A 21,320-nucleotide genomic window follows, 5' to 3' on the forward strand; every position below is an offset into this window, starting at 1 on the left:
ACCTAAATATAATTCAAGCCTCTGAATACATGACACACAGAGCATGGGGTGCCTACAATGGCTCCATGACAGGGTGACAACCAGGTTTGACTTAAGATGAGGCGTTTAAATTGCTTCTTCAATATGCATGAATGGGCGATGTGTCATTTTTCTGAGCATTGCAGTAATCTCTGCAGAGCATTTGTTGCAAGGCAGGTCTCCAAAGCCCCACGGACAATGTCAGCAAGCTTAAGATGCATCTGTAATTACCAGCAGCCAATTAACAGCTGACCTCACCATCCCACCCCAAACCACAACAAAGATCTATTATGGAGATTTCGAAGGCTTGCAGTGTAAACAAGTAAGTGTGATGGATCTTCATACAGAGCTTATGGGTGTTTGCACCTCCTCTTTTGGTTTACTCACATACTCACACGCACTTCATTGAAATTCAGACCACGGCGAGGTAGACGTTTGGAAGTGTTGCAGATGTGCAGTTTTTTTTTTTTTTTTTTTCCTCTAACAGGCTTTAAAGAGAACACCACTCAGAACACCACTCAACCTATATATATGCTACTCCCACTAGTTTTCACTAGCTTCACTCATGTTTTTGTTGCTGCCGTTAGTTGAAAAATATGTATTAAAGCGTCCTAGAGTGTAGCAATGCATTATTGCAGCGGAATTTTATTACACTTTAGATAAAATGCAGCACATACATTTGTCGGAGGCACCGCACAATGCGTCATATTAATTGAAATGTCGGCAGCTGTATCTGATATAGTTGTTTTTTGGGGTTTTTTTAACGGTTACTGCGATTATTATGGGATTTCTTAGGAACATTGTGAAGTTGTTGCTATTGGTGGAAGTTTCCTCGATAGCGTAATGCCCATTCCGGGAGGATGTTTTGAAAAACAGTTTCCCATCTGTCCCTGAAGGTGATCAAAATCTCCCTTGATTAACAAGTGGGAAATCTGGTTGATGGTCCCCTGTGCTGCCTCTCATCCCCTCCCAAGTGGGGATCAGAGAGGATGAAGTTTTGAGCCTAGGGATAATCTAGTTCCCTAGATTGTGATAATGCTGCTCAGTCTGATCATGTGGATGAGAGCTGGTTCGGCTGTGGGTCCGTACTCGCGTATACTTGTCTGTCTGCTGGTGCTCCAAAGAGAAGAGGCAAGCGACAGCAGAGAGAGTCAGTCAATTAGTACACTCAGACGACGGAGAAGAAACAAACACCCTATTGCTGTTGCTGTATCCAAGCAACCGCATCAGAATTCAAGACATATCAAACAACAGGTGATTGCCACCATCTTCCTTTTTCAGCTTTGAGCTGTAAAATGATGACTCACATATGAATAAGAATACAACAATTTCAAGACAGCAAAATTAGACAAATCCTACAGTATAAAGAAGCTTATTTCCTTTTGTGCACCTTGTTTACTTGAAAACCCATTTGCAATGTAGTCAGAATGTTTGAATGCAGCGAATTTCTCGCAAATAACTGAGACTTAGTGTTGTTTGTGTACTTTGTGATTTTTTTTCTGAGAAATGACAGTGAGCTTAAGCTCTGCTAAATCTCATTTTAGTGTTCCTGTTGTTCCGCATGGTCTCTTCCCACCCTGATCCGTGTCTGGTGTTGGTGTCCAGCTGTTCCATCAGCACGACAAGTGGTTCAGGAAACTCCCTCATTGTTCACTGACCAATCGCAAACACACCAGAATGCTGTCAACGAGCATTTTCCACCCAGTGGTTTGCATTTGCCTGCACCTGTGATTTTAGCCCAGAGGGCAGGGGATGCAGGAGGAGGGTGGCAGAACGGGGGGAGTCTGGGCATTGGAGTGGAAAGACAGTCAGTGTTGGGATTAGGCTGTCTTTCTGTCTGTCGAGATTAAAGGAAATAGATTCATTTTGCGTTCCCCCATTTCGTTGTGTTTTCCTCCAAATGCATCAGAGGACAGCTGAGCCTTACCATCCAAATTTGCATTTTTGTAATTTGCATGAACTCATTGGAGCTCGGAGGCAACTTACGGTTGTGTGTGCACGTATGCATGCGGGTGTGTGTGTGTGTGTGTGTGTGTCCGGGCATGTGCTTTGTAATTTGACAAGCAAAATAAAGAACTTGTCCAAACAATCTACCACACACGACTGGAAAGAGCCTGCGCTGCTTTCATGGAAATCTAGCTCTCGAACCAACTAGACAGTCGAAGCATTTTGTTTTCCAGCATTTACTGGAATGTTAAGAAATTACATTAACTGTCTTCACTGACTTACACCATGTTGTAACACAGTGTCATGCTGCAGTAGAGAGTCTACTGTGGAGAGTTACTAGAATAGATATACTCTGCAGTGCTTTGCTAGCCCGGGTTGTGAATCTTATCAGGCGTGGTAGTGGATTTTGTGTGTGTGTGTGTGTGTGTGTGTGTGTGTGTGTGTGTGTGTGTGTGTGTGTGTGTGTGTGTGTGTGTGCCTGCATGTGTGTGTCCAGGCCCCTCTGGAGTCCATTAATCCCAAATCTAACAGACATACTGCAGAGGCATCCTGTGATGTGTGCTGAATTCCTCTCTGGAATATTGGATGCTTCTTCCATAATATTCACTTCCCTTCCTCTCATCAGGAATACATTGCTTCGTCCCCGTCCCCCCCGTCCCCTCATCCCCCCCCCCCCCCATGATGCCTGGACTGTCCACCAGGACAGGTGGCTGCTGCCGAATTTGTTTACAATTCAGGTGTGTTTTCAGCAGTTCTCTGATCTGTAATTCTACATCTCTGAGCTCTTTTAATCCTATTCTTATCTTGTGTAAGCCTTCTAATCTTTGACCCTAATCTTAAACCACCACATAGAATGGGGCAGCGTGGATTGAGTTGTTTTTCTCACCTTCCAATTCAATGCACGCATTTGTCAGAGAGAGCTGGGGTCCGCTAGCCTTTGGGGTTTCGTTCTCACAAGCTCAATCCGATGTATTCATTGCTATACATTTCTATTTATTTGTGTTTTATTGCAGTGCGCTGGACTTTAACCTGGTCTATTTTAAAGCCTTTTGCTCATAACCCAGTCTCAGGAGTGAAACAGATGGAGAGGCAAAGAAAGTGTAAATTAGATAGTGAGATGGAAAACGCATTTCTATTTGAAATGATTATCCCTCCTGACGGGTAGACTAATAGACCTTTATTGCATTTCCGTCGGTTTCTTTTAATCTAATCACGCTCATAAACAGACGAGGGAGAGTGTTAGTGTGTGTGCATGTTTATCCATACAGAGACGCGAGCAACCGGTGTCTAGACGGCAAACACCAATTTGGCTGTGGAGCAGAGGAACATCGATGCTAAAGCAATGTTGCTGAAACGCTAGGCATGTTCCTCAGCCTTGCATGGAGTGGTAGGGACAGACAAGACGGCGATGGGAGGAGGAGGAGGAGGAGGAGATGCAACAGCAATGGAGGAGAGGTTGGCAGAGCTCACTGTGGCTAATACATCCAAAGTGTGTCAGTTAGCTCTCTAAATGTGTTAGGCCCCGGGGCTGAGAAAGCCAACACCATCGACTCAACCTACCTCTCTCCACCTTTCCACTTAGCCTCTGTTCAACACCCGCCAATATCCTTAGGGGAGCTACACTGCTGTTCATTGGCACAATTGATCAAATGCCTACATGCTAAAGTGTGCCGTGTTCTTATTGCATGTATTAGTCTCATGAGTGTGCTGGAGGATTCGTTTAGAGTGGTGTGCCGATATGCGGCACGGCAGGTAGCTGTACAGGTCGTGTGTCTTCACGCCTCTTCCCCTCTCTCGCGGGCAGATGTAACAGGCAGTTAGGCTGAGGGCGCTCCCATTTTATTACAACTAGCACTTGATAGTTCGAGACTTCACACTGTATCGGCGACACGAACCGGACAAAGAAAAAAAAGTTCTGCGATTTTCCCACATAGATAACGGTGTTTAGAATTTATTTAGCCCAAAAAAAAACATGTTCCAGCATTGACAGTCCCCTTCATTTGCCAAATGACGTTTCCATGTGATTTACACACAAATAATATACACGGTGGAAATTCCTGACTTGATACGCTCCAGTGGGTGGACTAAAAATAAAGTAATCAGGCTTGGTGTGTCTGTTTGAAAACACTGGACTGGTGTCACGTCGGGTGTGTGCGCCAGCTCGCGCTATTTTTACACAGCTATGTTTCCGTTAGTTTAGCTGAATCGATGTGAGAGTGTCACAGCTGCTCTCAAGAGAAATACTGGTGGCGGTGCAGTACAGTATGTATCACAATCTGCATAATTGCATCTGAACGGTATCATTGCAAATCCTCGGCACATCTAGCGTTTCCTCCAACCACAGGCTAGATTATTTTTACTAAAGCACATCACTCCCAAACCCTGGTTTGAAGAATTCCGATGAATTAGTTAGTATTTGTGATGAAAACACGATTTATGATATTTTCTGTGTTGGTTTGTGATGTCTGAAACATCTTACGTACCCCCATGTCAGCACCATCCGTGACTAATTCGTTCTTCTAGGCTTTGGCCCCTTCTTGGATTGCATTAGGCTCGAGTGTCGAGCCTCTTGACATGTTTCACCTACACACTCTGTCATTATTGAGTTTGACCCGTTTCAGCCAAAGGGAAGCTATTGCTCGTGGCAGCAAGCTGTCAAATAAGCGTAAGGCTTTCAGAATTGGCCTTTCCATCTATTTTTGCGTGATCTTGATGAATTTATATTTTCAGAGCTTAGTTTCATTCTGCATACAAACTCTGAAATGGCCGAGGTTGTGTGATACCGCAGAACCCCGATGCAATAGTGAGGACAATACGATGCCACTGTATACTGTAAGTGTATGTGCTGTTGTATCACACTGATCGTTCTGTTGAGACGGAGAATCAGAAACACTTTCCCTAATCCTGCTAAAGCAGTTCACATGGGAATGATTACTTGCACAAAGCCATGACACCCTGAGTTGTTCAAATCCCTTTTGTTCAAAAGAGAGCGACAAACAGTGACGCAGACATGGAGGGAAAGAGACAATACAAGAAAGGGATTTAACTCAACAAATGTGAAAGCATTGTAGGATGTCTGGTGGATCTCGTTATTGTATGGATCGTCCGAACGAAGCCTCCACAATGTTGGATTTGTTTGTCCTCGTTGTTTCAGGCCAGCCATCAGGACCGGGCCACGGCGCCTGATTAGGCGCTAAATCGGTTAAAAGGAGAGATCTCTCAAATCTAGAGTGTTCGAAATAGCATCATTGAAGTAGTATGGCTAGAATGTGGAAAGAATTGCTGTGTGTGAAGCACTTCAAAAGATGACCCAATTAGCAACAAAAGGTTTCCCTTCATTCTTTCCTTAATAGGGTGTTTTAAACCTGTTTTCTCCTTGGATAGAAACAGGATTTCTGTAATGAGCTGGTGAGTCATAGATTCTCTCGGCTGATTTTTTCATCTTCTTTTTTATTCCATGCTTTTCTCTCTTTTCTCTTTCTCTTTCCTTCCCTTTCTCACTTCATTTATTGCGCACAGCGTCTCTCTAAATGGGCCAAGGCAACTTTCCTTGCCGTCTACTGGGGGAAGGAAGTAGATTAAGGCTATTAACACTCACAAGGATGCTGATCAGCCTTTCTGGTCTCAACTCTGGTCCATACTGTGCTCCCTCTCCTAAGGCTCTTCAGTTATAGCCACCCTTTGAACATGCTTTATTTGTGTGTGTGTGTGTGTGTGTGTGTGTGTGTGTGTGTGTGTGTGTGTGTGGTGGAGTGTTGTTTGACTGAAACAGCCCATTTGATTTCTGCAAATATAATCAAAGGGTGTCACACAGCGACCAAAGCATCAAAAAAAAGAAAGAGTGCCCTCTCGTTCACATCTCCAAACAGTGAGTAGTTGTGAGTAGAAATAAAACATCGCTCAGGCATGCTGCGTCTGTTTATGTTGCTTATGAGTGAGCATGCTGCGATGCACACACAATAAAGACACAAGAATGCTATATTTAGATGACAAACTGCCATACACCCAGGCTAAAGAGAGAAGAAACATACAAAAGAGAAGGGGGGGGGGGGGAAGCAAGGCGGTCCAGAAGCATCCCCTGTCACGGTGCAATCCCCCATGTCCTAATTACACCGGCTTAGAGGAAACGGAGGATTAGCGACTGATTCAGCATGCTGCTCTCCTCATCTTCTAATAAGTCCCCTTCTTGTCTCCTCGCCCTCCTTTGTGCCACCCTCCATGTCTCTCTCTCCAGGTAAAGGTAGCGAGATACGATTGACCTATAGCTTTTTGTGTCCCTTTTGTTCCCTCTTGCTTACACGTCTGCCTCAAACAACACCGCCTAATCCCACTTTAAAAGTAGGCTGAGCAGCAGGCTCCTTTTGTTAGCGCTTCTCCTCACTTTATGTTCAATATTTGGACACAGAACGGGGTTTTTTTTGCATCAGTGATATATATAGGCTCACATTCTTAGGTGTACATGCTTTATTTTGTACGTGTGTGTTTCCATGTGCCAGTGCATGTGTTGGCACTGTGTACAGTGCGCCTGTTAATTATAGGATGAATGTGTTTTTTGTTTTTCTTTCTTTTCTTTTCTTTTTACCGGGCATCTTTAGCTAAATGTACCCATTGAAGTCTGTCTAGTCAGTGGTGAATACACTGAGCACATTTTGTTAACAGCACAATAACTGCATTTCTATATTATGTAGACACGAGCTGAGGAAACCAGTTGAAATTTCTGATATTGGGCTTCCACGCGATATCTCACCGTATATATTGTTGTACAATGGCATGTACTTTAAATGTAAAAGGCATACAACTCGTTGGGATCGAATTTACATGTAAATAGAGTATGTTCATGGCTGTATTTCTTACAGTTTTTGCTGGGGAACAATATTTTCTGTAAACTTCAACCTGTCTGTAATTATTTTTGAGTGATTTATCCGTGAAGATTGGTACATTTTATATTTGCTCTTGTGTAATTGTTCCTGTATTTTGGGTTCTTGTTGAATGAACCCAAATGAACCTGGATTAATCGTGTTGGTTTAGTTCAGCTTTCATATTAGTTTCATGTCTTTATGGCAAAGTGCAGAATATGATCCATAGATTATGGTAAGAATGTATTGTAGCTGAGGGTTCTAAATGTCAATCATACAACATATGCTACAGTACACCACTTGATATGTATTTTCTTCCAGGTTATAGCTTTTCCATGTTAAGTGTTCGATAGGTATAAATAGCTTGATTTTAGCGGGATGATGTAAGGCTTGTTCCTCTTAGACATCTATATCTAATAGCTTGCCTGTGGCTGCTCTGCTGCAATTGCTCCACCATTAGAACACTTAAGGAGTGAAAGAAAGTGGGGTTGAAGAGTGAGCTGTAGCCAGAGGAAATGTGAATTATACAAGGTCTTAAGTCACAGGTTGGAAAAGAGGGTTTTTGATTGGCTGAAGCAAGGATCTTCTTTGACTGACCTTGCATTATTTATTGAGAGTCTCTGACTCTTGTGAACAGTGAATGATCCGAGTTTTCTGAAAGCACAATGAAGGAAAAAAAGTTTCTCTCCGTGTTGCTTCTGTTTTTTCTGTCGCCAGCAACAAAACCAACTCCATGAAGAACGCTTGGAACTTGGTTGAATTGGCTGCTTCAACACAGCAGTGGGAATTTTCGAAAGAGTGTTGTCACACGTCACAGATGTGGTTACAGATAAACATCGGTTTGCCTGTTCTCAGCACTTTTTGGCCTTGGATAGGTTCCCATGGCCGTTCATTACAGTTAAACCTGTTTGTCGAGGTGACTAGTGTTTTATTCTGAGGTCTGATTGTTAACAGATAACAGAGAAACGGTGAGATCCCCCTCCACACACCTTTTTTTTTTTCCACACAGTTCCCTCAAGGCCGACCTTCACCATCAACTGAAGCTCAAAGAAACCCTTTGATGATTGAGATTATAGCAAGCAACACATGGCTAAACAATGAATGACAAGTCTGTAGCATGTAGTGAAAACACACGTAATGCAATGAAAAGCCATTCATATTTTCAATGCGGTATCTTTAAATGAACTTCATTAAAAAAAAAAAAAAAAAAAATCAATATGCCCTGGATTTGCAGACCCTGGCAGAGTTTATGTCCACATTATGTTCCGCTCTATTCAGACAGAAACAGGCAAACACACACCTACATCCGTACACGTGTACACGCATGCTGCGGCCTTTATATAAACACATGGGTCACTTGCAAACTAATTTGTATTTATAAGGACCACATTGTGCATTTTAGGGCCCTCATTGCTGCTTTGTGTAAAAGGGAAAGTGCTGTTTGAGAACATCCACGCGGCCGTCCAGATGCCCCTCATCTCTACAGCCCACAGACCTTCCTCGTCACCCACAGCACACAGCTCTGCTTGCTCATCATTGATTGGGCTTTGTGTGTTTGTTTTTCTTTGAATATGAGCTTATGCTCCTCTTCCTCCTCCTCTTGGGTTTTTTTTTTTTTTTTTTATCCCTCACTCTCCTATGCATAAATACTCTCTCCTCCGGGTGTTCTTTGAACAACTTAGCCAGGCATTAGTTGACGGAGGGGCCTGCAGTTTGTTAGGGAACGCCTGAAGAGAGGACGTGTTTGATCCTGCGATACGCGTCCTTGTTTCAGTCTCGGCATTGCCAGCCACCGGGCACCCCCACCGCCGCTGCCAAGCTTCTCCTGCTATGCGTCGGTATTCTCTTGCCTCCCACTGTGATAAAAGCTATTACACCGGAGAGAAGTATCCTTCTCATTGTGCTAAGCCACCCACTGCACAAAACAATCCCGACCTGTTCCCTGAACGAACAGCTACACTCACAGTAGAACGTTGAATCAATGATCGGACGCTAACCAACAATTTATCACATTATATTCTGGAATTGATTTAACTTGCTATATTATTTTGTTACGTTATACTTGTTGTGCGTTCTGATGCCATGGATGGAGAGCTTTACCAGCAAAAAAAGGATTAATACATTTAAAAATGCACTTTACTCCAAATTACCATTTCAAATCACAACATGGGCACCAGTAACTGCTGTTCACTGATTGCCGAGCAGTAAGCCAGTATGAGTTGCAGGTCTCACAACAAAGTATGGTGGATACACCAAAATAACATTTTCATGGAAATACTATTGTATTGTAATCTCTTGAAATAATGTTGACAAAACAGACTTGCCAACTGTAGAAAACAACCTGCTTTCCACCGCTCTGCTCTAGAATCATAACAATATCAAATTCAGCAATACACCAGAGTAATGTGCTCAATTTCAGCACAGCAATGCTGCGTAAGGAGAAAGACCTATAAAATAACTCGCTCGATATCTGACTTGATGAGAAATATAACATTTCTTTGGGTCTGTGTCAAGGTAAAACTAAATTCACAGCAGAATACATATTGAGTTTCATAATAAAACAGCTCTTTTTTTTAAAAAAAATTCAAAAAAGCGGAAACTGTAAGATGCCTCGACATTCGTCTTTCGACCGGGAAAAATTGTCTCTCCTGTCTCAAACTTATTGCTTAGAAAACAAAATTTTAAAATTTCCAACGCACACTCCGTTTACTCACACCTGAAGGTTTTTTTTTTTTTTTTTTTGGTAGACTGGCAACCAGAGAAGCCATAAGATATTTACTTAACATTATAGGCTCAGTCAGAGTGGAGACTCTCTCATCTGTGCAGTTCAAATATTTAGTCACCCTGATTGCGGGGTTGGGGGGTTTGCATGGATCAGCTGGGCTAGATAGCAGTAGGCGAGGAAATTAAAAAACACAATAACACACACATGCATGCACACATAAACACACACTGTGAGCTCCCTCAGGTGAACAGGTGCAGTCATGGTCTGTCACAGATGCTCTGCGCAATTCGTCAGCTGCCTTTCCTCCTGTCCACTTTGGGTGGGTTGGGGGATATTCACGACAACACAAGTACACGCACACACACACACACACACACACACACACACACACACACACATTATCTTGGATCATGCCCCATTCGTATAGGCCAGGTGTGCATGATGATAAAAGGAATCACCACCTCTGTGATGAGTGATACATTATTATTATTATTATGTGTTTATAGCGTGTTTCCTGCACCTTCTTTTTAAACTTACTGAACACTCTGCCACGCTACGGGTTCGTGTGTTCAGCTCGCTGCTGCTGCTGCTGCTGCTGCTGCTGCTGCTGCTGCTTTGCTTGCATTACCCTGTGTGTACAGCTCTCTCTTGGTTCTCCCTCCCACCACAGGAACCACAGTGTGTGACAGAGGGACATTAATCACAGGGCTGGGTAATAAAGCGAGGAGGGATGGGCATGCAGGGCCAGGGGGGCAGGCGTCTGGAGGGAGAAAAGGGTGTTTAGGGAAATCACACCGTGCTTTATGACACACACTGATACACAGGCACATTTTTACACTCGCAGGTTTAGGTGCACATCCTTCATGCACTGTACTGAAAGCTTCCACCCTGAAAGTTTGAAAAATTCAATCTGTGAGAGGAGGAAAAAAACCAACAACTCAGGATTCAAGAAATGGTGACTTCTTTCCCACCTGTGCTTTCTATTAATACAGTACGTGTTGAGGGAGAGCCTCGTGACTTCTTTCCCACCTGTGTGTGATTCTGCGTGGCCCGTGGCCCTCGTTAATTAAGTGTTAATTTAGTAAAAGCCTTTTTTTGGAAGGATAACAGAGGGGCATTTTTTTTTTTTTTGGAATGTGGAAAGAGATGAGAGGCGTTTTATGGCTCAGTAGAAGAAGCATCTTGTTGAGATGGCTGCGGGAGCTTTTCATGATACTGATAACTCTCATGATATGAGATGAAACAAAAATGTGGCTGTTTGTACATGAGCACGAGCTAAATGACAGTAGCACACACAATTTAGTGGTCTGCTGGGTTTAACTGTATTAGGTGTTTGCTTTTTGTTTTTCAGCATTCATTCCTGACCAATTTGGGTTATTGGAGTTTTTTTAATATCAACCTCATTCCATCTTGACATTTTACAGTGGACACTTGAATCATATCAAGTGGAGTTGTGATAGTGGATATTGAGTGTGTGTGTGTGTGTGTGTGTGTGTGTGTGTGTGTGTGTGTGTGTGTGTGTGTGTTCTTTAACAAAAGAAAAACTATATATATTTTCATAAATGAACTCATACATACACATCCAGTGTCATGCTTACAGATACAATTTAAATTCACAATAGATGTAGCTTTCTGTTGTTTAGTCTTTGCCTTGGGAAAGCCATCTCACACTACATCTTAGATGCTCTACTCTGCTTTTAAATGGAATTCTTTATTCAAATTCTTTATTCAAATTATGCATAATTTATTCTGCAAGAACTGCCTCTAAAAATGTCCCAGTCACTTAAAAGAGATACATGTAGGGGCTGTTTTTTTTTTTTGCATTTTAGATGAGGCACCTCATTGGTTCAGAAAGTAATTAACAAATCCTTCATTCATCCATCTTTTAGTTTTCACAAGTCTCTCACCCCGGGTGCTGTTACGAGGTGCAGCAGCATCTGATGTTGACAAATAACACGGTGAACCCAGATCGTTTACTTCTTCTTCTTTTTGCAATGTTGCTATATTAATGGACTTTTTGGATCTGTAAAGATTTCTTTGACACCGCGTGTCCTTTTTGCTACTTCGCACAGATTTCTTAGAGCAGCCTAACTACTTTTATATCTGTTCCATGTGCTCTTAGCTGTAAAGATAACTGGCAGCTACATAGTCATCCTATCTAACTCATTGTTACCCAGTCTTGCTATTCTGCCCTAAAGCAAGGCAATTAACCCTGCCAGAGAAGGTGGTAAGATATCTCTGGGTGCTCGCTGAAAAGAAGTATCTAGAAGTACAAAAGAGTGTGTGGAGTTAATTACACTTTTTGGTTGGCAGTGGAGGTGTAATAAATATCTGATTTCAATCAGGGATCCAGGTCAAGTGTCTACAATAGGAATTCAAAGGTACAAACTCCTGACCGGGCAAGTCAGTCAGAATTTCAGTGACACTTGACTTCGGATGTTTGGGTCACACTTTATATGGATTAATTCATTCAAAATCCTTGCTGCATATCATTGCATCTTACCCCGTTGTTTACATTTGTTCCTATTTGGTTCAGGTTCTTAGAATGTGTACCGTCCTTTTCAAGCCTCGTTTGGAAGAATAGATTTAAGCAGAACTTTTTCTTTCGCCACACAATATCACTGGCCAAGATCGCAAACATGATTTTAAAAAAAAAAAAGAAAGAAAAGTGAGCACTGAAAGATAAAAACAAATACTGTAAACACAGATGGATATCTTGTGGTTCAAGGAATCTTGAGGTTTTGATTTTACAACAAGTACTAACAAATAATCTGAATAATGACAGCAATAATGTTGCAAAACAATAATGCAATGATACATTGAGGGCATGTACTAAAAGGATATCAACATAAAACTTGATTTGCAGTATATGCAGTTCTTAGGTGATGGAGAAATAGTAACGCTTATTTGATAATAGTTAATATGATTATTTTTCTGAGTGATTTATTGCTTCTTCAGAAATAATGAATAAAGCTGATTATTAGTGTGCCTCATCATTGTTCCATATCAAATCATTGACCGTGATTGCATGTTTGAGTGTAGCGATCGGTGTAATTTATCTTGGGCCATACACAGAGCTGAAAGGGAAACTGGACAGGAAGCAACTGAGCCCCGTCCCTGGTAGCCAAATTATCACAGGCAAATGTGTCCTTGGTGGAAGCTTCTGTTGCCCATCCCAGAGAGCTGGTGGAGCCATTGTGAAGAAAGACAGGAAGGGAGGAAGGGGGAGAGAGAGAGAGAGAGAGGAAGGGAAGGACGGAGGGAGATGAATGTCACCCTTGCTCTCATATGTCATATTGTTAACCATAGATACGAGAACGCCTCAAGGTTGAACGTGCAGCAGAGACATAAATAATCCATCAGAGGTTTCCTCCGACTAAATAGAGGGAAATATGTCTGCATGGATTATTTATGCTTTAATATGCACACGGTGAATGGACAATCACCTCTGAGAGCATGAAGACATTGTTGGGGCCAAGTTAATTGTGTGTGTCTGGAATGCATGCGAGATGGGTGTGTGAGGGGGCAGTGGCTGTCGAGCTGTTAAGCTTGGTTACACGTAGGGTCTATATTTTGCGGCTTGGTGATGGATTATGGCGTGCTCTGGTCGGAAAGTGTATTCAGGTTTGTATTATTCATGCGCAAGCTTCCGTCCGAATCATCGATCTTTGTGCTTTTGACATGTTCCTTCCTTCTCACTCAAATCTCGAATCACTCGTGCGCAAAACACAGGCGTGCACACACGCAAATGTGCTTCTGAGTGTGTGCGGATGAATTCCTTCACCCTCCACCCCACACACACACACACACCATTTAAATGTAGTCCATCTCAAAGTGGTCCGGCGTCCGCTTTCCCAGCTCACCTTATTTCCTCTTCAGATGACTGCCTCGACATAGGAAATGTCAGGCTCTCTTTGCCGGCGCTGTGTGGCTTCTTCAAACATTTGTGAAGTGTTAAGCTCATCTCTACAGCTTAGGAGGGCAGTCTCTGAGGAATCCGGGCCGCTGACCCGCAGCACAGCAGAGACAGCCGAGCCAAGTGCGCTCAAGCACGTCCTCTCTGCCCCGCTCATTTGCATCAACGGAAGATTGCATTAGGTCCCGCGCTTGTGGTCGTCACGGCGACACACCCGCCATACTGTAAAGGTCCAGTCGGGTCGTGGTCGTCTCACATTTAGTTGAGGATACAGCTTTGAGTAGCCTCATTCTTAGTCCTTTTAAATGCTACCCAAAAACAAAACAAAAAAAGTCTAAAAGGATATTTTCAATCCTTGCATTAATATACCACTCACAATGTCCCACACTGACTTTGGTTTCAGGCTTCAAACCACTACAGGCCTGCTACAGGAAGACAAATTACCCTGATTTAAAATGTGGTATTGGTCTTACACTCAACACACGAGGACAAAGAGTCATCATGAGGAATCTAGGTTCAAACCATTACCAGCGGGGGAGGTGAAAGGTGACAACAAGCTGCTTTCTGTTCATTACAAAACATGCGATTGCGAAATATATGACTTTGTTTTAGCTCAAATAATACAGTCGGCCACTTGCGCTATTGACACTTTCATTAGGCTATATTGAAAATCAACAATGCCAGATTCAAGCCCCTATGAATAGACTTGCGTAATTCCTCTTCACAGAGAAAGCCGCCTCAGTTCTCTTTCAGTTTCTGTTCTGAAAAGTGTATTTCAGCAAATAAACAACTATTGTATTGCTTTAAGAAATTGGAAGTGTGTCGTTTGTCTGCGGCGTTTGTCTCCACAAACAGGCAGATATGTATTGCATATCTCAAAACCAATAGGCAAATTGGCCTGAGCTGCTGCATCTGTTTAGACGACTGTGCAAGAAACCTTTGGATTTTACTGGAAAACATTGTTGAATGCTGCTGTTTTCTTTCATTCTAGGGTTTTTATAGCCTGTACCTTGTTGAATTTTCACTTTTTTTTTTTAACTTGATGGAATGATTGATGGAGGCAAACGCTACTGCGGAGCCAAACATAATATATAGTCAGTGTTTTAATATATTTTCATCAGTTAGTTGTAACTAACCCCGTACTATGCCCTCTCTGATGTGTGGATGAGAATGAGAAACAAGGAACTGGTTGCACTAATTTCATTAGTGTAGTCCCAACTGTTAGGATCCTGTCTATTTGGGCTCTCTTGGTTTCATCCCACCTGGCCAATGGAAAAATTCCATTTGTGGGACAACAGATGCTCTGTTTCTTTTCTCTTTTCTTCACTTCACGCCCAAGAGGAGAAAATAAACGGGCTCCTCTTCTTTTCTTTTTCTTTTTTAATATTATTTTTTAATCCAAGTTTGGGATCTGTTTGACACAGGCATGAACACTCCAATAATCAGCCAGAGTGTGCATCTCTCTGAATAGAGATGAAAGAGGGGAACACAAACACACACTTATATACACACACATGCATGCACACACACAACAACAACAACAACAGGAGCACACAAATAAACAGGCACAAACACATGGGGAGGAAGCACAAGCCATTTGGCACAGGCTCTCTGTCTAGGGAGGTCTTCAAAGCCCACTGACATGAATTTATGATAACGCCACTATGCCTTTGCCAAACCTCAACTGTTGTTGTTTTTCTCTCGCTCCCTCCCCAACCCTTCTGTATGCTCTGCCATCCCCTTGATCAGAGCTTTGAAAAATGCTAGCAGGTGTCCCCCAGTCCCTTGGAAAGGTGTGTGTGTGCGTGTGTGTGTGTGTGTGTGTGTGTGTGTGTGTGTGTGTGTGTGTGTGTGTGTGTGTGTGTGTGTGTGTGTGTGTGTGTATGTGAGCGTGCGTGCACATGTGTATGCATTTGCATGTGTGTTTGGAATGAGACATCCTTAGCTTGGCTCTTCCCTTTTTCTATCATTTCATTAGATTTGGCTCCGCTTAACTTCGCTTAGGCTCCAACTCTTTGTACAGTTCAGTTTCATAATGGCACTGTGATTCTATTACCCTCTCGCTGTGTGGGATTTTTACACTTTCCTATTCTACACTGCTGACCTAAATAGCTCTTTCTTCTCCATCCATCCCCTCCCTTTCTTTCTATCTGCAGATGAGGACTGTGTGAATTGTACGGAGGAGTGCCGGGTTCTGGGTCATTCTGACCGCTGCTGGATGCCCCAGTTCCCCGCTGGAGGAAACCAGGCAGAAGGTGTCGACTACCGCAACAATATGTTCGTACCGGCGGGCATGGAGACCGTGCCTGAGACAGAGACCTACGAGACCGTCAACCCCAATGGCAAGAAGACGTTCTGTACGTTTGGAAAAGAGAGGCGTGACCACACCATCCTGGTCGCCAATGTCAAGCCCTACTTGAAGGCGAAACGAGCCCTCAGTCCACTGCTCCAAGAGGTCCCTTCAGCCTCCAGCAGTCCCACCAAGGGCTGCTCCACCATGTCTCCCTGCTCTTCAGTCAAAAGCCCAGCCGACGGAGCTGAAGGCAAACCGCCTCCCGCCACCTGCTCCGGCCACTACGGGCCTCCTGATGGTCAGTACCTGTCACCAACCAAACAAAGCAGAGACCAGGGGGTCTACCCACCCTTGCCTCCCTCAGACCCAGTGGCCAAGGTGCTCGCAGAGGCCCGCTCTAGGATCAGCCAAGAGGCCGCAGGGGAAATGGAGTGTGTTCTGGAGCAGGTGGAGCCCGACGCGAACCGCGATAGAATGGACGCTGACCAGGTGGTGAGAGACATCGACAAACTATTGCAGGACTGCAGAGGAAGCGAGGCCACTGGAACACTCAGGAAGTGACACAAAGGACCGCAAAAAAAAAAAAAAAAAAGAATTATGGAGGTAGAGAGAGGAATATAATGCTATTCTAAAAACTCTCATGCCAAAACTGTTACCAAAACAAATGAAAAAGGTTAAACGGCTCTTCTGTTAGGAGCTCTTTTCACTGTATTTGTTGTTGAAAAATACCAACTTTGGACGGACGATGGGAACATTTACTATGTCAGTCATTTGGCACCGGTTCGGTGCCGGGATCCCTACCAACAAAAAGGAACTGGGTGACAAACATCTGAATTCTGCTGAATTTATAAACTCTTTTTGTTTTGGATTCTTAAGCAAATTGCAGAGGCTTATGCCTCTGGCACCTCGCAAGCTATTATCTAAGTGCCCACCAGCTCATAAGTGTGTTGTTCATGGTCTCTCGTGACATCCTACATATCTAAGTGTGTGTAGGTGGATTTCTGTTATGTGTGATGGCCATAGAAACTGAATGAAAAAGGACTATTTATGGTCAGACACGACAATCGATGCGAAAACAGTGAAACAAATTCTAATCCGTTTTGGACAGTGAAAGACCTAAATACACAAAACAACCTTATCTCTCTTGACTTAAATATAGGTGTTTGATGTGTGATGGATGCTGTATCTGAACATGAAGCGACTGGTTAATCAGGTGTGTGTTCGCAGGGATTGGTTGTGGACTTGGCGACGGAGGGGCTTAATTGCCACGCTGAAGGAGAATTATTAACAGTGTAACCATGTTTCACTTGTCATTTGTAGCCACATGTGTAAGCTGTGTCTGTCTCACGCCTCTATTTAAACATTCATGTTGCTGACTGGTGTCGTTGCATTCACCAATTGTACACACATTTTACACATGTGCACTACACTTTGCTCATACACATGCCGACACACTCGCACGCACTGATGACCCTACAGACACACACACATACACACTAATGCTTACACACAACTGGCCATCTGTGTAACTGTCTTATACATGGACATCATCAGCTTTCCGTCCCTTGTGTACAGTGAATTATCATGTGTGTGACTATGCCTTAAGGCAATCACAGGTTGTATAAATAGGGACACTTTTTCCTCAACTGTGAAAAGATGAAATCTATATGATTATATAGATGACTATATGTATGAATTCATGTAAAGTGTCCAAATATTAACTACATATTTATACATTTTATAAGAAAAAAATGAATGAGGAATCTCAGTAAAAAGTGTCCTTGAGTTAAGGTCAAGCGTGGGGTACTAACTCAAAGAACTGCAAAGGACACTGCCATTGTTTCGAAGACAAATATCCAAAAATATAAATAACAAGAAATTGTCCCTTCACATTATCACTATACATAATATCATTATATGTGTAAATGTATTCAATTTAGATGTGTTTACATCAAAAAACTGACATATTTTTATTGATTTTACTGCAATTTCTGTGCATTTGAGCCAAATTGTTATGTGTACAAAAGCTATATTGTGTATTTTATTAAATTAATATATAGTTGTGTTGCAATATACATGGGCTTATATTGTATTTGGCAAAAGTTGCCTTAGTAGCTGTCGAACTCTGTGAGTTTGCTTTAGTTTGGGTTTTTGTTGGTGTTTCTTTTCCTCTCTATTCTGCGTCTTTGCAGGCTGGCTTCAGTGCTTTTGAGATGTCGCCTCTTTTTACCCGAAGGTCCAGCTGGATCAAATACAATAACTGTTGAAGCTTAATGAGCCAGCTGATTTAGAATACAATTCAAACCAACAACAAAAAGCAACAACCGCAACATAACAGTTTGAATATTTTTACTGAGCAGATTTTTACAGGGCAGCTATTTTCTTTAACAATAACTAGTATGCGTATCTCTTGTGTTCCATATGTTTTTACTTTTTCTTTTTTCTTTTTTCCAAAAAAGAAACCTGCCATATTGAAAGTGGAGTGGTTTCCTTGGTGATCATAAAACTGCCTTACTGTCTCTGCGGAGAGCTTGTTGTATCTGTGGAGCTTGTGACTGCTTATAAAGCCCTGGTCCACCAGAATGTGCATTTTCTATTAAGGACTAAAAGAGGTTCTTTTTCAGTAGTCTGTGTTGTTTATGTATGTACTCCTTCCTTCTCGATACATGTTAGAATTCTCATATTTTGCAGAGAAACTTGACATCTGAAATTCTATCAAAAGTTACTTTGGATTTGATGTCTTAGCTGTTTAGGTACACGGTTTATATAACCAAGTGTCTTCACATTCAGGCTTTCTTAAAAGAAATGATACAGACATTTATTTTTGAAAATTTTGGCACATTTCGGCCACTCTCTGAAATAAGGGAGGTGCTTTTTCTAATATACTCTGATAGTAAAAAAAAAAAAGCAGAACAGTAGGCTATTAGACTAGATGTGTTTTGGAAAATATGACTACAATCACCAAATCTATGTTAGATGCAGCCATGAGAGGGAACAGTGACTTGCGTTCATATGGCCCTGGTGTGTTCATCGTAAAGTGTTTCTGAGCTGAGTTGGAATCTTGACAGCAGATAGAACGCATTCTATCTTGCAGACATGTCACATCGGAGTATTTTTGGTATTTCTGTTCTTGCTTCTTTTTCATAATCGCGATACATGTTTGGACATTGTCCTGTCATTCTGCCATTCTTCTGTATCTTTTGCTTGCCATCTTTTTTTTCTATTTCACTATTCATTTGCTTACTTTTCTTCTCTTCAGCTGTTTGCTTTGTCGCCTCGAAGGGAGCAAAGCAACTGTTAGCTTTTCTCTTCTCTTTCGTCTGCAAACTATTTGGTTTTGGTTTACCCTTGCTCTTTTCCTGGGAGATGGCAGAGGCTGTTTTTAGAGAGGGCTTGGAAGAAGAAAATATTTATGGTTATTTTTAAATTAGACTTTTTTTTTCATTATCTCTCTCAAATATCTGGATAAATCAAGGAAGCCTGACATTCACATCATACAATCAGCTCAAATGTGCTTTTTAAAGTGTGCACTGCGACTGTGAGCTTGACACAAATGCTGTTACACGTGTGCACATGCACACGCACGCACTCAAACACTTGGGCACTTCAGCATCACACTGCCTTTCATTTAAATGCATAGCCCCTTAAAAAGGTAATGCAAAGGCTGAAAGAGAGGTCAAAACACTCCCCAAACAAATGTGACACTTTTCTTCATGGTTTATTTTCTTCTTTATCTCATTACGCTTAGACTTCATGCTGGATCAAGCATTCTCTACTGTGTGTGTGTGTGTGTGTGTGTGTGTGTGTGTGTGTGTGTGTGTGTGTGTGTGTGTGTGTGTGTGTGTGTGCTTGTGCTTGATGCGCTTTCATGCCCCTTATTGTTTGACTAAACGATTCCTTTCTTATTTCATTTCTGTTACACATGTACTATAGATTCAATTCCAACTCACAGATACATTTTATTGTCGTGGCTTATTTGGCCATTAATTAAAACAAAGGGCAGAGGTCACCCCAGGACTGTGTCTTTTGCTCAGTCTGGCTGCCACAAACAGCCACGGTCACACTTCAGGCACATTTAAAGTGCTGTCCCCTCGAATGGAGACCCCCCCCCCCCCCTGGCCTAGCCGCTGTCTACCCTCGCAGACTGTGGACAGGAAATGCGCTGGGTCCAGTGGATGGAAGGTATTCTTTAAAGCCATGGCCCGTCTCTCAGGCTATTTGCTGTCTAACGGAGCAGAGGCTGCTGCTGAGGTCAACACATAGATGGAGATTGAGCATAATGCAAGGCCTCTCATCATTGTCTAATTACACACTGTTGGCATCATACACTGTTTGCAGTGCATTGCTCAAATCTAGAGTTGGTTATTTCTGCCCACTTAAGACTGTTGATTTTACCGAGGGATTAGGACAGGGCCTTGTTGAATGTGGCTAACCGCCTCCGGTCTCTGACTGATGCAGGTGCACACAGAGAGCCACTGCTTTACACATAGAGAATCAACATGTCATTTTGGTTAGTTAAAACAAGCACCCAATGTTTGTCAGTGTCGTCCCCTCACCCCCCCCCCCCACCCCAAGCCCACACTGATAGCATAGGGCTCCATGCTACAATGGGCAACTGGTTTAAAGACCAGAGACATTCATTTGTATGGATTATTTCAACTGCTATTGTCTAAAGGCTGTGTTCATTGTGATCTATCTGAAAAAAAAAAGATGAAAAGATCAAATAAAAAAGCAATTACTAATAATGTTTGCTCTTGTCCTTGTATGAGTTGGTTGAGAAATGGCTAGTCATGGCTTTGATTTAATTTCTCTTCTCCCAAGAGATAACCTCGAGCACCTGATTTTTTTTTTTTTTTTTTTTTAGTTCTTTTTGAGCATCTAGGCAGAGCATCTAGGCAGCCAATTTTGCCTTGTCAAATAGGATTCCACTGTTTACTTTCACAGAGCCTGGATAAGATAAAAAAATTGGCTTTTTCAATTGTGTTTTTTAGCTTTAAATGGACATGTCGCATGCTACCTTGTACCCAACCAGACACAGACACACTGAAAATGTTGCATTTGGCAAAAATATTCTTCATTCATTATGTTAGATCACATTTTCGCCACACAAAAGATTACTGCTATGGCTTTTTTTTTCTCTCCTGATTGCTCAGAGGCAAACAAATTGGTGCTTGAAAATATGTGTACTAATGTTTCTCAGATAAGATGTTGCACTTCACCCTTCAGCTAGATAAGCATTCAGAGACCAATTTGAAGTCTCTTCAATACTGGCCTGTGGTTAGAGAGATAAACTATATGCTTCCCATTTGCTCAGTGAAATGTGGTTTGCTTAATTTGTAATTAATGGTTATTAGGTGTTAGATGCTCAGAGTGGAACATACACTGGCGGTGGCAGATGTGACCTCGCTGGTGGTGTTTAGTTCCTCATGAAGAATAGTGAACAAACTTTTTGGACTACCGCTTAAAGTATTAGTGCTTTGGAATGGGTTTTAATGTCCTTTTTAGTGTTTTCCAATACAAAATGACAGACCATGGAAGCTAATGGAACACCATTACATTTAGCTC

At 42.3% G+C, this 21,320-nt stretch overlaps 1 protein-coding gene across 3 annotated transcripts in view; it reads left to right on the top strand.

The window, feature by feature from the left end:
- The window catches only part of pcdh17 (protocadherin 17), a 52,441-nt gene extending 36,091 nt beyond the window's left edge, over positions 1 to 16,350 (top strand). For all 3 annotated transcript variants that reach the window (XM_068730591.1, XM_068730590.1, XM_068730592.1), the window contains one exon: positions 15,619 to 16,350. In XM_068730591.1, the coding sequence (XP_068586692.1) occupies positions 15,619 to 16,316 (698 nt within the window). In that variant the 3' untranslated portion in view covers positions 16,317 to 16,350. The remainder of the gene's footprint in view (positions 1 to 15,618) is intronic.
- The last annotated feature ends 4,970 nt before the right edge of the window (positions 16,351 to 21,320 follow it).

Source organism: Cebidichthys violaceus, unplaced genomic scaffold (genome assembly GCF_023349555.1).
Source record: "Cebidichthys violaceus isolate CVI_PGR_0920_01 unplaced genomic scaffold, fCebVio1.0.p SCAF_5, whole genome shotgun sequence".
Classification (NCBI taxonomy): domain Eukaryota; kingdom Metazoa; phylum Chordata; class Actinopteri; order Perciformes; family Stichaeidae; genus Cebidichthys; species Cebidichthys violaceus.